The sequence below is a fragment of the Bactrocera latifrons genome, unplaced genomic scaffold (assembly GCF_001853355.1).
Source record: "Bactrocera latifrons isolate USDA-ARS-PBARC rearing strain unplaced genomic scaffold, ASM185335v1 scaffold_14, whole genome shotgun sequence".
In the NCBI taxonomy this organism is placed as follows: Eukaryota; Metazoa; Arthropoda; class Insecta; order Diptera; family Tephritidae; genus Bactrocera; species Bactrocera latifrons.
Window position 1 is genome coordinate 2160163 of NW_017534852.1, and position 15577 is coordinate 2175739.

The 15577-nt window shown below is 36.2% G+C and overlaps 2 protein-coding genes across 4 annotated transcripts in view; one reads left to right on the forward strand and one right to left on the reverse strand.

The window, feature by feature from the left end:
* The window catches only part of LOC108965426, a 67153-nt gene extending 58050 nt beyond the window's left edge, over positions 1-9103 (reverse strand). Inside the window, exon 1 of one of the 2 annotated variants that reach the window (XM_018927836.1) lies at positions 8708-9103. The gene's annotated coding sequence lies outside the window, so the exon portion shown is untranslated. Of the gene's footprint in view, positions 1-8402; positions 8588-8707 lie in introns of those variants that run through there. The other variant, XM_018927837.1, reaches the window with a different exon arrangement.
* A 353-nt stretch (positions 9104-9456) lies between these two features.
* On the forward strand, positions 9457-14116 carry LOC108965429. Of its 2 annotated transcripts, XM_018927841.1 has the most exons (4): positions 9457-9555; positions 12767-12928; positions 12987-13155; positions 13221-14116. In XM_018927841.1, the coding sequence occupies exons 2-4, from the start codon at positions 12833-12835 to the stop codon at positions 13907-13909; spliced, it is 954 nt and encodes a 317-aa protein (XP_018783386.1). In that variant the 5' UTR covers positions 9457-9555; positions 12767-12832; the 3' UTR covers positions 13910-14116. The 2 variants fall into 2 exon arrangements, with proteins under 2 accessions (XP_018783386.1, XP_018783385.1); XM_018927840.1 differs by lacking the exon at positions 9457-9555 and having other exon boundaries at positions 12386-12928.
* Positions 14117-15577: the final 1461 nt, after the last annotated feature.

Below are 15577 nucleotides of genomic sequence, written 5' to 3' on the forward strand. Positions count from 1 at the left end.
TTATTTTAATTGTATTGAAAAGTTATAGTCCGATCACGACAATTTTTCCACAAAGGATACCTCAGCTCAAATACCGTATTTGTGTAAAGTTTTATTCCGCTATCATCATTGGTTCCTATTGTATGTATATATATTATACAGAGAAGGCATCAGATGGAATTCAAAATAGCGTTATATTGGAAGAAGGTGTGGTTGTGCACCGATTTCACCCATATTTCGTACATGTTATCAGAGTGTTAAGAAAATATTATATACCGAATGTCATCGAAATCGGTTGAGTAGTTCCTGAGATATGGTTTTTGGTCCATAAGTGGGCGACGCCACGCCCATTTTCAATTTTTCCTTATGGCATTTCTTCCGTAAAATTTAGTGTTTCTGACGTTTTTTGTTAGTCGGTTAACGCACTTTTAGTGATTTTCAACATAACCTTTGTATGGGATGTGGGCATGGAGATTATCCGATTTCTTCCAAATTTGAACTGTATATGAAATGCCTGAAGGAAGCGACTCTATAGAGTTTGGTTGACATAGCTGTAGTAGTTTCTAAGATATGTACAAAAAACTTAGTAGGGGGCTTAGTTATGACACTTTATAGGTTTTCGGTTTTCGCCATTTTGTGGGCGTGGCAGTGGGCCGATTTTGCCCATCTTCCAACCTAATCAGCTTATGCACCTTATAACCCTGCACGGACGGAAGGACGGACAGCACACATCCGGATCTCAACTCTACTCGTCACCTTGATTACTTTGGTATACATATATAACCCTATATCTGACTCTTTTAGTTTTAGTACTTACAAACAACCGTTATGTGAACAAAACTATAATACTCTCCTTAGCAACTTTGTTGCTAGAGTATAAAAAAGAAGGCACCGATTTGCTTGGATGAGCTTGGTGCACGAACAACCTTTGTTAGATTCCTCTCATCTGGGAACACTCCTACAGTCGACTGTCCTTTACTTTCGGCCTCATACGTGCAAATCCACTACCACTTGTCAAGTGTTACAGACAATTTCGAAGCACCGCTTTTGTACTTTTTTATCATACTTCTCCATCAATTGACATTCGACTGTTTTTGCTAAACGATGGACAAATTGTGTGGCATCCAATGTAAAAAAAAAATTCTACAATCAAATGTTCATTCAATATTGAATGTATGCTAGTGCCATCAATTATTTAGTTGTCTCTATCTCACGATCATGCAATATCTGTTTGCAGACCGCATCAATAGTTTTCAGCAACTAATTTTGGACAACCGTCACGAAACACGTCTTGGAGTGATGAACGGCCTCGATTGAATTTGCCATACCATTAATAAACGATAATCGCGCGAAATCGCTCGGAATTTAATTCCATTTTTAGGCCGAGAATAATATTTTTAGTTACTGTAAGCAACACAAATAGCGTTCATGTGCCAAAATATTGAGAGTATGTAAGGCATCAAAATAGTCAAACTTAACGACAAAAATGTGCGTTGCTGATTGCGACAATAGGGTTGCCAAATCACAAAATATAAAAGGCAACATGTTCTGTAAATACCATCTGTATTTTTTTCCGATCCGTCGCCAAAAATTAACGCGAAACTTAAACACAAACGACTCCTTGAAATTGCCACTTAGATTCCCACGGTATTTTACTAATTTGGTAGGACTGTCTTTAATTATTATGCCAAATATGAGCGTTAACTCTCAACCAGTTTGTTTACAGCAGCTGCTTAAGTCGGTATGTTCCCATAGATAAAAATAGCGAACAAAAAAAATTTTTGAAATTTTGAACTTTCAACCAAATTTCGTGATGGTCGAGGGAGCGCTAAAGACGACGTCCTCAACTGATGAAAATATTAAAAAAGTTAAAGAAAGGAACTTGAAAATCGTCTGGCAAATGTTAGAGAGATGGCAAGAGGCTCGACATCTCTCGCATTCGAATGATTTTGGTGGTAAAACGCGTACTTGCTCGACTCGTCCCTATAAAACTGAATTTTTTTTCAAAAAGAGAACCGTAAACAGGTCTCTTTGGACATGCTTGATCGAGTGAATTTTTATCCCACATTCATGGAGGGCATTATAACTGCTGATGAGATATGGGTTTATGAGTTCGACATGCAAACAATTCAACAATCATTGGAATCAATTGGAATGGAACCCGTTTTCAGTCGATGGAAGAGCCATCCCAAGAAGTTCTTATGAAAAATGTTTCAAGTTTAAAGGTGACAAAATAAATATTGACGAATAATTAAATATTTTGAGTTTTATTTACAATCTACGGGTACTTTTTTGTCACATTTTAACAAAAATTTGAATAAAAAAAGGTGTCTGGATAAGTTTATTTACATTTTGCGTAATTTATACTAAAAACTCAAGTTTTGTGCATTTATGACTCATGCTTTCGAAGAACACGTTTTCGCGATCTCCCGTGATTATAAACTGCTTGTCATGACCATCAACGCATTAAAAAGAAAACAAATATTTGTTATATTTGTTTCAAAACATCAACGTTCCACTTACACAATACAAATCGAAGGAATTTTGGTTAGTTAACTAACGAATTAGAAGTAACTAAGCATAAAGTTTAGAGAAAAACTTGTTCTGCGTTCATAACTAATTTTACTAATGTGTAACCAATAGGTGGAAACGGCATATTTACAAATATACAGAAATATTAAAACATACAAACAGAGCTACTTGTACCATTTAGTTAAAATTTTAACACCTTTTGATGCCATCATTAATAAGAGAATTATTAAAGACAGGTGCTTAAGCTTATTTCAAATTTGTAAACAGATAATTATTGAAATGAGAAAAGCAAAAACATACTACATGTGTAATATACACACATCTTAATTGTACACATAAAAGAAGCTACGAATAATAATATTTGAAAAATTATAAATCTACTTGAATTCATATATGTATACATAGATCTTCCACAGAAGGTCCTGCGCAATTGCCGCTAACCAAAAAAACACTAAAAAAGCATTCATTTTAAAGAAATATTTATATAAATGTACATATGAAATACATCCAATATGTATGCTTATAACACTTGTACACACATTCATAGGTCTTCAAAAATTCACAAAATATGATCGATGTGCTAAGTTTTGAATGAAGACCACCATTTGGCCGACACCAACACAATGTTTACGGCTGTCAACGCTGCAGCAGAATACTATTTATGAAGACATACTGTACGTATAGGTACGTTTAGTGTACCCTGCAGAGAAAACAATTGATAACCAATAAAAATAATTCTAAGAAAGGTTTCAGGTGGCATTTAAGAACTAACTAGATGTAAAAGTATATATGGATGGAGAGAAATCGCGAGAGAAAATTTGCAGGTAGCTTTTTCACGGATGGTTCGAAGGTAGCAGTTAAAGCTGGAAGGGGGAGTTTTCTTTACAAAACTCTTAGCTTTAGGCTACTGGATCCCTGTAGTATTTTTTAGACAGAAGTGACTACTATTAAAATGGCCGTACATTTACTACTACAAAGTGCAGTATTTTTTAGGGAGGTAAACATTCTGCCGCTCTGATATTAACGCTGTGCTCGCTAACTGTGCGCTCAAACCCAGTCAAGAAGTGTCCCCCTCTTTAAAAGTATACCAAGTTACTCAGAGTTTAGCAGTATTCTATTAGCTATCGTTGTGAAGCCATTTGTCGTAATTGTATCTTAAACTCGAAGTAGTGGGAAGAGTTCTCGAGAAAATTACCTAGAGGCATCTTCACGAAGGTCATCGCTTAGATATGTGCACAATAACTAGCTTTTTTCTTTAAAATGGCATGCCAAAGAACAAATCAACCAAGGAGAAAATACATTATTCGACCTCCAGACACTTTTATAAAGGCTTCGAGAAAATATATTTTTTTGTGGAGAAACAATAACCCTGTATACAGCAGGCTTAGTTTATGTATATGTTCATATATGTATGTATGATCCGATTTTACATAAATGAAAATATTTATCACACTTTTCTTGGAGTTTCGAATACCACATTTTCTGAATTGGCAATTAATTCTATCGAAAACTTAAACTAGAACTCGTTCACAAGCAAAATCTTTCGTTGTATGATTTTTCGATTATGAAATTTCACGAAGTTATCAAACTGTATTCATATGTACAAATAAACCCATAGTGGTACAGCCATACATATATACTTATATTTTTTACTGATTATGTAACACTGTCATTGTTATTATTGTCAAGTCTATATACCTTGTGTTGTGGCGCTGTATAAATATTGTGTAAATATAAATATACTGTATAACACGCACAAATGTATGTATGTAAGTAAACAGACACACATATATTTATGTACGCACATGTATTATTTAGTACATGAAAACGAGGAAGTGCTACAAATGCTACAATTTTTTCGTATGACATGAAACTCTTGTCTGGCATTGCTTTTAATAGCGATAGAAACCACAGCAACCGCCATCACCGCTGCAACCGTGGCGACAAAGTCTATTAGAAAAACATATCAAGAGTGAATGCGAAGCAAATCGGAGACCGTACTTTGGACAACAGTTTTAAAGCAAATACTTACATACATACATATATAATAAAGTATGCTATAAATAAGTGATAAAGGGAGTTTAAATTAGGTCATAAGCATAATTACAAGGCATTTTGACAAATAGTGTTGCATTATTCTTAGAAGTATGGTTTTGCTTTTAACTATAAAAACGAAGTTAATAATTTTTGCGTTACGCCTTTTTTAGATAATTTCCTTTCCAACAATAGAATAACAAACCGCAAGTTTCTCAAAAAGCATTAGATGAATCACAATTACACCAAATACCAGTCAATCCTAAGCTTAACAGTTTCGCTTAAAGTCACAACTATTGGTAGTGGAAGTTCTTCTTCTTCTTGATTGACGTAGTCACCGCTTACGCGATTACAGTTAACAACCGCGCGCTAGTCGTTTCTTCTTTTCGCTACGTGGCGCCAATTAGATATTCCAAGCGTAGCCAGGTCCTTCTCCACTTGGTCCTTCCAACGGAGTGGAAGTCTTCCTCTTCCTCTGCTTCCCCCGGCGGGTACTGCGTCGAATACTTTCAGAGCTGGAGTGTTTTCGTCCATCCGGACAACATGACCCAGCTAGCGTAGCCGCTGTCTTTTAATTCGCTGAACTATGTCAATGTCGTCGTATATCTCGTACAGCTCATCGTTCTATCGAATGCGATATTCGCCGTGGCCAACGCGCAAAGGACCATAAATCTTTCGCAGAACTTTTCTCTCGAAAACTCGCAACGCCGACTCATCCTTGTTGACATCGTTCAAGCCTCTGCACCATATAGCAAAACGGGAATTATGAATGACTTGTAGAGTTTGGTTTTTGTTTGTCGACAGAGAACTTTGCTTCTCAATTGCCTACTCAGTCCGAAGTAACACCTGTTGGCAAGAGTTATCCTGCGTTGGATTTCTAGGCTAACAATGTTGGTGGTGTTTACGCTGGTTCCAAGATAGACGAAATTATCTACAACTTCAAAGCTATGACTGTCAACAGTGACGTGAGTGCCAAGTCGCGAGTGCGACGAATGTTTGTTTGATGACAGGAGATATTTCGTCTTGCCCTCGTTCACTGCCAGACCCATTTGTATCCAGTCTTAAAAAAACGGAACTAACGGCGCGGGTGTTGAGACCGATGATATCAATATCATCGTCATCGATTGCAGAATCGGGTTCGCCTTCTCCTGGCGTTATGCGTTCACTGCCATTCAGCAGGCTGGAGAAGTGTTCCCTCCATAATTTAAGTATGCTCTGGGCATCGGTGACTAGATCACCTTTGGGGGTTCTACAAGAGGATGCTCCGGTCTTGAAACCTTCTGTTTTTTCGTCGAATTTTCGAGTATTACCCCTGTCGGCCAGCTTATCGAGCTCTTCGTATTCACGCATTTCGGCCTCTTTCTTTTTCTGTCTGCAAATGCGTCTCGCTTCCCTCTTCAACTCTCGGCATCTATCCCATCCCGCACGTGTTGTGGTTGCGAGGTGGGCAGCTGTTTTCTCTCCGCTGCGACACGGCACTCCCCTTCGTACCAGCTGTTCTTTTGCACTTTCCGAAAACCAATGGTTTCGGTTGCAGCAGTAGGTAAGGAGTTTGAAATGCTGTCCCACAGTTTCCTTATACCGAGTTGTTGACGAGTGCTCTCAGAGAGCAGGAGCGCAGGAGGAGTAGAAAATCGTTCGGCTGTCTGTTGTGATTGCAGCTTATCGACGTCGAACCTTCCTTGTGTTTGATGGAGTGCGTTTTTGCTGCACAGAGGCGGGTGCGAATCTTGGCTGCAACAAGATAGTGGTCCGAGTCGATGCTAGGACCTCGGAGCGCACTCACATCTAAAACACTGGAGACGTGTCTTCCGTCTATCACAACATGATCGAACTGGTTGGTGGTTTTTCGATTCGAAGACAGCCAGGTAGCTCGATGTATCAGCGATATGTTGAAGAACCTCGCTTTGATGCGGATTGTGGCTAGACGTTCATTCATTGGAGTGAATGATAGTACTCGGCGACGGAGTCTCTCTCCCACCACGAATCCCACACCACACTTGCGCTTCTTTATATGGCCACTGTAGTAAATGCCACAAGGACCTACTCGTCTCTGTCCTTGTCCCGTCCATCGCATTTATTGGACGGCGGTGATGTCAGTCAGGACCGGAAGTCGTGACCTGCTTAAGTCATATGTAAGAGAATCGTTTCTGGCCACTCCCAAGTGAATGGCGATCAGAGAACTTTCCTCACTTGAAGAATTATACTATACTTAAGAAATAAGTATAAATATTATGTCAAAAAAAAAAGAAAAAATGTTAGCTTGCTTGCTCCGAAGTAATAATATCCTTTAAAAACTTCATTTTTATCGTCTGTTTTTGTTGTATTTGTAATTTCGAGGAATGATGCCGAATTGACAGTCCTTGGCTGCATAAAAGTTAAGGTCCGTTTCGGTTATTAGACCCGACTATCATGGGAATGGTAATTTTGCATGGCATGGCAGCTATTATGCTATATTGATCCATTCTGAACAATTTTATCGGAGACTGAATTATTCTTTTAGACAATAACGCATGCCAAATTTCGTAAAGATATCTTGTCAAATGAAAAAGTTTTCCGTGCAAACACATGATTCTGATGGTTCAGTTTATAAGGCAGCCATATGCAATAGTGATCCGATCTGAACAATTTCTTTGAAGATTTCACTATTTTCCTATACAATAACACATGTCAAATATCGTGTAGATATCTTGTCAAATGAAATTTTTTCCATACCAGCATTTGATTCCGTTCGTTCAGTTTGTATAGATATGCTATAATGATCCGATATGAACAACTTCTTTGAAGTAAGTATTGTCTTAAATTGCCAAATTGCCCTTGGTCCGATATCCGATTTTTGAGTCACTCTTTTAATCTCAAAGAGCACGAGCAGCAAAAATTTATCTAAAATTTAAAATCTTTACCGCATAAAGCATCTAAGCCTTCCACACCAAACATATTGAACTCAATCAAACAATAACAATGCCTCCGAATTCGGGAATTCATCAGCTGATTTGTTGTTATAATCGATTTTTTGCAAATCTAACACAATGTACGCCACATTGCGGTTTCGCACAACCAAACCGCAAATGTGAATGTGTAATATCCGACTTACTGGGCATGAGATGCACAGATGTTGACACACCAGTTTATCCAAAGTTCAGTGCAATTGGTGGAGCAGGAGGGGGAGTGGCCGAGCTTAGTGCTGACTGCACACGCAAACCAAATATACGACACGCATGCCATACAATTTATTGCTTTGCCGTGTTTTTGTGCGCCTTTGCGTGTGCCTGTGCAACTAAATTCATTAAACTCCAATAAACTGCCTTTGTTAGCCGATTCTGGAAATAGTTGACGAAACGAACCAACAATGAGATGATGCATGCAATCGTATCGTTGCGACCGACAATGACAATATAAAACCGTTACAATAGCACGAACAATCAAAATAACAACAACGCATTGGTAAAATGCAGCAGGGTTGACATTTGATTCCGCGGTCGCCGCAGCCGCAGCCGCAGCTTCAGCTTTTCTGATATGCATATACAATGTACCTAAAAAATGCATACTTCTGTTTGTATATTCATGTGTGCGTACACAGCATGGTACAAAAACAGAGTTGGTTGCTCGCTGTCGTCTGCTCTGTTCGCTACGCCGCTGTGGGGAGCAAAGCAGGCAGCAGCCAGCAGTCTACAAATAAGGTATTGGCGTTTAAGTGGGCGACATGGCTGCAGTGGAAAACAAGTACCGAAACACGTTTAAGTGCTATTTGGCCAACGCTACACACGCTTACGTTTATATATGTATGTATATATTCGTACGTACATACATATATCTATGCGTTGCTGCTGGCACTTTAGCCATTAAGTGTTACATACCATATTGGTCCATAAGCTGCTCTGCTACTCGCCGTATGCATTCTACTTACATATACACATACATAGATTCATATATTATGCTTTGCAGCGCATGTATGCAATTTTGTTCTGCTCTTCATAATGTTTTTCGTAATATTTCTGTTTTATTTTCACGTGTTATTCTTGTGTTTACTTTACACTACATATTATTTTCAATAATAAATCACGCACACACACTCACACCCAAAACAAACATTTACAGTGCACTATTATTTATATATTTTCTTACATTTTCATTTCAAATTTATGATATAAACACTGCTTACTTTGAAATATTTGTTGCTGCTTTTAAGCCACTATCGCTGCCTTCTTCTAACCTTTTCATAAACTTGCCAAAATCGGTTGACTGACCTTTTCGCCAGTATCAGTTTATTATTATCATTTCCTATGCTCTCTGCTCTAGTTTATTTTATTGCTTAACTCTTAGCAACATCACTCACACGCTTCTTTTCATTTAATACACATATTTTGCAACGTAACTATTTTTGTATATAAATATGTATCTGCGAATTATTTTGTAAAAAACAAAAACAACACTTCTTCTGCGCTTGTTCTTTTGTATTGGTTTGTTGTTATTGTTTGGTATCCGTTTCCGCACTCTTGTCTCGCACAATATTCAATTCACATTACGGGACGCGTACACGAAACAACCGACACCGACACTTTGCAACACTAAACTAAAATCACTGGCAGAGCCAACGTTGCTACGAACGTCCGATTAACTTCACACTAACGTTTAGTTAACACTTGAAACACCCTGTGTTGGCATCATTTGGAAAGTAGTACGACTAGTCGGAGTGAATATAAATATTTGTACGCATAAATATGCGCTTTTATTATTTCCTATAACGTGCTGTCTATTATTAATTAATATCCATTAAAAATAAGTGAAATAACTATATTTTGTATTTAGCAGTGCACTAGATTCCTATTAGAATTCAATTCGCACCATTTCTTTTATTCCTCTTCACATTGACTTTCCGTTTTGTTTATTTTGCCACATGCGCACTATGCAAAACAATATTATACAGCGTTCAGAATACGACAACTAACAGCTGAGACAATATAAAAGGGATATTCACAACAAGTTGCACAGAGTAGTGCAAACAGTAAAGTAAGAAATCGATCAAATACGAAAACATGAGTTCAAAGTTAAAATTATTGAATGTTGCAATGAAGAGCACAAACTTTGAAATTTTTTGGCGAGATGTCAATTGTCAACAGGCAAGATTTGAATCATTTAACTATATAAAAGTTCAGTATTTCCATATAGAGGCTGTGCTACTACAGAGCAAGTTTTAGCTTATGAAAAACGATTTTTAATCCAAAAATGTAAAAAACACGTTTATGTTTTTCTTATGCATTTCTTATTTTCATTTTTTTGAGTATGTATGACTTACAATTCGTTTGAATAATAACTACTAGTATACCTAACAGGATATTCTCAGAAAGAGCAAAATAACGAAAAAGTGAAACAATGAAAATTAGGAAGCAAGAAACATCAAAATCTTGATTTTTATAATCACATCATAATTTATCATTGATTTTTTTCACAATTCAAAACTATAAAAATAGGCAAAATGCGTCATTGTATAGTATATTGCATGTTTACACATGCGTTAGAACAGCTGTTTCTTCAAATTTCACTATCAAACTATCCTTATATTAGAGAGGGTATGTTATACATTTTAGTCACAGCGACTATTAAGATATTAACCGATTTATACGGTATAAAGAACCGGAAGTTCGAAATTCTTTATATTAGGGATATGGGTTTATGGAAATTTCATCTATTTTTAGCAAAAAGCTATGCTGTTATCATAAAATTATTTTCTTCAGATATCAATACTAGACCTCAAATATTGACCGCTATTGTCGATAAAAAGTTAGTGCGTAACAGTCTTATTGTGGCAACGAACATACATACGACTTTAATTTGGCACGGATGAACGGACAGGCATTCACCTGGAACACTCGTCTCGCATTCCCGATAATTTATATATGTATATAACCCTATATCTATATCGATTAGTTTTAGGTGATACAAACAACCGTAGGTGAACACAACTATAATAGTCTGTAACAACATGTTACGAGAGTATAAAAATCAATAAACAGAATATCATAACTATTATACAACGGTCATGAAGACAGTGGCAAAAAAATTTATCAGCTTTGAAACTGTGCAYATGTTACAAATTTTCGATGCGTAAACAATGGAAATGCCATCGAGTACGTACAAACATATATACATACACACGCTGATTTGAAGACAAGCGGTGCGCTTCATGTGCCTTAACCGAACTAACAGAATCATACAGAGTAACGGATCAGTACTCAAGTATAAACAAAAATGTATTACTCGTTGCAGTTTTCTGATACAAATATACATACAATGAAGAGAGGAATTGCAATAATAAAATATACGGGCATATTCCAAAAACCGAATGTAATTGATGTGATTTCGTTTTAACAAACCAAATGATTTTGTTGATTTCGAAATCTTTACATTTGACACCAAAACAGCTGTTTGAAGCAAATAACTCTATGTGTTTGAGGTTTCAGAGCCAAGGTTGTACTGGTAGTGGATAGTTTAGTAGGTGCATAAGTTTTCATTATCAATCAAATTTCACAAGATAAATTATGTTAGTTTATCAGGCTGATATTAGTAAAGTAACCAATGTTACTGGACAGCTAGGACGTGAGTTCAGTGATTAAAAGACCGTCGCATATCAACGAAGCGCCTTAAGGCTGTCAAAAATTTGTTGAGGCTACAAATACCAATTCCAGCCACTATGCCCAATTCCTAGAAGGTCACTATTGAGGTATTGCAGCCAGTGGGACAGTGGACGTAAGACAGTGTCCTTGCTGAAAAGAAGTAATTAGGCAGACTCTTACGTTCCGCTTTGATCCAGAAAATTGTCACCGATGCACAGGTGGTGCTGGTTAACCAATGCTTTTTAGCTCACATAATGTTCACAGAGCAATTGCTAAAATTCAACAGGCCTGTGGAGCCCTTTGTTGCAAGCTGCACTTCGAAACAGTATATAAATTACTACCTTAACTGCAAAACTCCTAGTTGAAAAATACTTCAATGATCTGCTGGTATTCTGAAGCTAAAGTTAATTTACAGCTCTTGACAGAAAACTGTCCCTCCAACCTTCTTCCGCCCATACAACCCTTGTTTGCATGAAGAAACCACACATTATAAGTTTTCCGTTTTTAAATTACATTTAGATATGTGTACTGCAATATCACATCAAAATTATTCGGTATCTAGAGTATCATCACTTTGTTTGTTCACAGTGCTTCCTCTTACGTAAAAAAGTATTTGTCTAAATATAATATCGAAATCTGTTGTCTTTGATTTTATTTGAAATCTATTTACAACTTACCTTCCTCAAAAATTTAACGGTAAAATATATCTTTATTTTAAATGATTGCTGACACAATTGCCATTCTTTTTTTACGTGTCATTGCACGAGAATAAACGTGTGTTTTGTTCTTGCACCAATTGAAAAATTCCAAAATTCTGCTCTACATGCACCGTGCAAGGGTTTTGCAAGAGCAAGAGGATACTCCTATAAATTCACACAAAACTTATGCTTCGCTTTGCATCAGACATTTGTTTTAACAGAAAGCAAAGCGTTTATTCTGACTTATCTTGTGCAGACAAAATTGGTCAATTTGCTTCTACAAGTTCTGTTATGTGTATAAAAAAGTTAGAGAAAGTTTCCCTTAAATAGGAGTATTTTAATATTCCCGTAATAAAGCAAATTGTGACTAGTTAAATTATAAATTAAAATGCAAATTGCAAAATTTCAAGCATTTATTAAGAAAGACGTATGTGAACAGACCTTTATGTATTTGCATTTAAACAGCTGATACATTGCCCTCAATGTTAGTGAAAAGCATTAAGAAAAGGTTCTGTGCAATCTAAAGTGAAAAAGATGAGTGAAATTGTAAACAAATACTGCTCAAGCATTATCATTACCCATCGTTTACACATTAAACTTCTTTATCTTCCATCTATAAAAGCAAAAACAAAAAAAAAATATATAACGCCAGTTTGAAGATGCAGTGGATTGCTTTATATACAGATAAAAAATTATAAACAATAAAGAAAGTATTGAATATTGCAAAAAAAGAAAGATTTTACACCTTCGCAATTCAAGGTCATAACCCGGTTATTAAGACGGGGTATTGCGTTGCAAAAGTGCAAAATTAATCATCAGTGCTGCCATACTAAAAAAACTGAGTTAAATAAATTGCAACATTCACAACGTAGAGTTTGCACTAATTAACTGAATATGGCAATATTATAGAAATTTTAATCACTACGGAGTTCTTGCTGAAATTTTGCGTGCTGTTCGTGCTGTTTTTTATAAAATATGAAGAGGAAATTACAACAAAAAAGAATTAAGAGATGGACGCAATGCGAAATAAGTAAAATTATTGACTATATGGCAGAACATGGAAATTTGGAGGTATTCATATATGAACTTTTATCATGTAACTATTTAAACTAACAAAAGTTGACTTTAGAAACCAACAGCGCGAATATACTATGAAACATTCCTAGAAATTACGCCGATCGATGCAACTTGGGATTTAATAAAATGGAAGGTGCGTTATTTGAAAACACTCTACGCAAAGGCGAATCAATGGTTGGATTCTTCCGAAGCTAAATCACTAAGTGATGAACAGGTTGTTGGTAAATAAAGAGTCATAGACTTAAAGTTGAAATGAAAACTTCTAATGAAATTAATGATATTTCAGAGCGTTTAAAGAAAATATGTCCACACTATGAGCGTTTACGAAAGATTTTTGGTGTGAAGCAAGCGCAAGTTGTGGAGATTCTCGACTCGAACGACTCATTTCCTGAAGGTTTTATTGATGAATTTGAGGAAAATAATGACATGGCGGTGGATGTAAAGGTATTCGCTGATTACAATGGATTTGAAAACCTTTATCAAGATGAAACTGAAAGCATGAATTTTGAAAATAAATTAAGCCCAGAAGTGGAAATTACACAAATGTCAACTAATTCTACACCAGCACTCTGCGATGTATTACATGAACAGTTAATTGCAGACGAAACGGCAACTGCAGAAACTTCGGCAAACACCAAAGATGCGAGCAGCGAACAAACAATTGCAAAGCGTTTAAAAAAAGAATCGCTGCGACATTCACTATCCGCTTTAAGTCAAAGTCAGGAAAGCCGCAATGAAATGCAACGGCTACGATTGAAATTTGAAGAATATAAATTCGTGCAGGAATTTCAATTTGTTAAACAGAAATTCGAAGCCGAAATGGAATTAAAAAAACAAGAACTCGAATTAAAAAAAATGGAAATAGAGAGTAATGAAAAGCTAAAACTCATGGAGATTGAGAAAAGCGAACGAATTGCTAAATATGAATTGAGTTTGAAATATAATGGACACAACGATAGTTTGCGCTCAGATTAGTGGTCATGAAAAATGTTCTGAGTTGAAATTATTTTCATTCCTGCTTAATGTTTTGTTGCTTTGACAGGTTGTTGTATAACCTTTTTTTTTTTTTTGCTTACAGTTACACAAATACGCAAACACCAAAAAATGGTAAATCTAAAATGTATGTACATATATATACTTTTTTAATTTTTTATTATATGCTTGTGATAACATTTTTTTTCAATCCGGTATTTAGCTTTAAACATTATTTTTAATTAACACTTTCGGAATTGCAAACAAATTTTAATTAAATAATTAAGCAAATAACACCATAAATATTTTCTATTGCAAAAGTCTCAAATATCTTTGAGAATTATTTTAAATCGGTGTTATTGTGTAGAGTGGATAGATGTCCGAACGAATGCATTTAAGCAGTACATTACTTTTTGTAGTTATACGGAGTAATGAAGTAGAATATGGAAACCAAAGCAATTGTTAGCGCCAGGCCAATCATCAAAGATTTTGCATAATTTTTTTTTTTATAAAAATATAATAAACGATTATTTAATAATTTAGAAACTATAAGTCTTATTCGTGGCATTGAATTATATGTATTGATTAATTGCTTTTTACAATATATTTGCACTATTATTATTAGTTTAGGAATATACATTCATATTTATATTTTTAAAATATTTAAAATTTGCTGCATACACTTTTACCACAATACACGTAAAACTCTACAACTAAACAAAATTGTAAATAAAACGCAAAGTATTTAATAAATTATCAATATTTATCTTGCCGCCTTCAAAATAATCGCCACCAGATGTAAAAACTTTTCATAAGGAATTTTTGAATATGGGTGCGGCTTTATCAGCAGCAATCGAGGAGAACGCATAACCAGAATAACCACCAAAATTATTCGATTTAACTCGCGCGATTTGTCGAGCCCTCTTATCATCTTCAACAGTTGAAGAGGTCGAAAATCGTGAAAAAGGCTTTGTACCACTCGTAGGCTTGGGTTTTTGAAAAAACTGCATCACCGTAAGCCTCTTCCAACATTCGCAACGATTCCGCTAATTTGAGACAAGTTCTTCATTTGATTTTTTTCATTGTAAACATGTAATGCTAGACATAACTGAAATGTACCGACTTAAGCAGTTGCTGTAAACAACCGGTTGACAGAACTCGCTCATATTTGACTTAGTAGTTAAGGTCGTCGGACTCGTGGCTAGGCTCCCACGTCACTATTGACTGCCATAACTTCGAAGTTGCATATAATTTCGTCTACCTTGGAGCCAGCATTAACAGGAACAAAAGTGTCAGCTTCGGAATCCTCGACGAACAAAAACCAAACTCTACAAGTCATTCATTATTCCCGTCCCGTGGTGCAGAGGCATGGACGATGATAATATTCGAGAGAAAAGTTCTGCAATTATGATCATTTGGCCGTTGGCCACGGCTAATATCGCATTCAGTGGAACCATAAGCTGTATGAGATATACAACCTCATTGACGTAGTTCAGCGAATTAAGAGACAGCGGCTGAGCTGGCTAGGTCGTGTCGTACGTATGGACGAAAACACTCCAGCGCTGAAAGTATTCGACGCAGTACCCACCGGAGGAAGCAGAGGATTTCCACTCCGTTGAAAAGACCAGGTGGAGAAAGACCTGGCTTCGCTTGCAATTCCAATTGGCGCCA

Coding starts and splice junctions, on each gene's coding strand:
- LOC108965429 (XM_018927841.1), top strand. CDS start 12,833: ATGAAGAGGAAATTACAACAAAAAAGAATTAAGAGATGGACGCAATGC. Junction 12,929..12,986: donor CAGAACATGGAAATTTGGAG/GTATTCATATAT, acceptor AGTTGACTTTAG/AAACCAACAGCGCGAATATA. Junction 13,156..13,220: donor AAGTGATGAACAGGTTGTTG/GTAAATAAAGAG, acceptor ATGATATTTCAG/AGCGTTTAAAGAAAATATGT.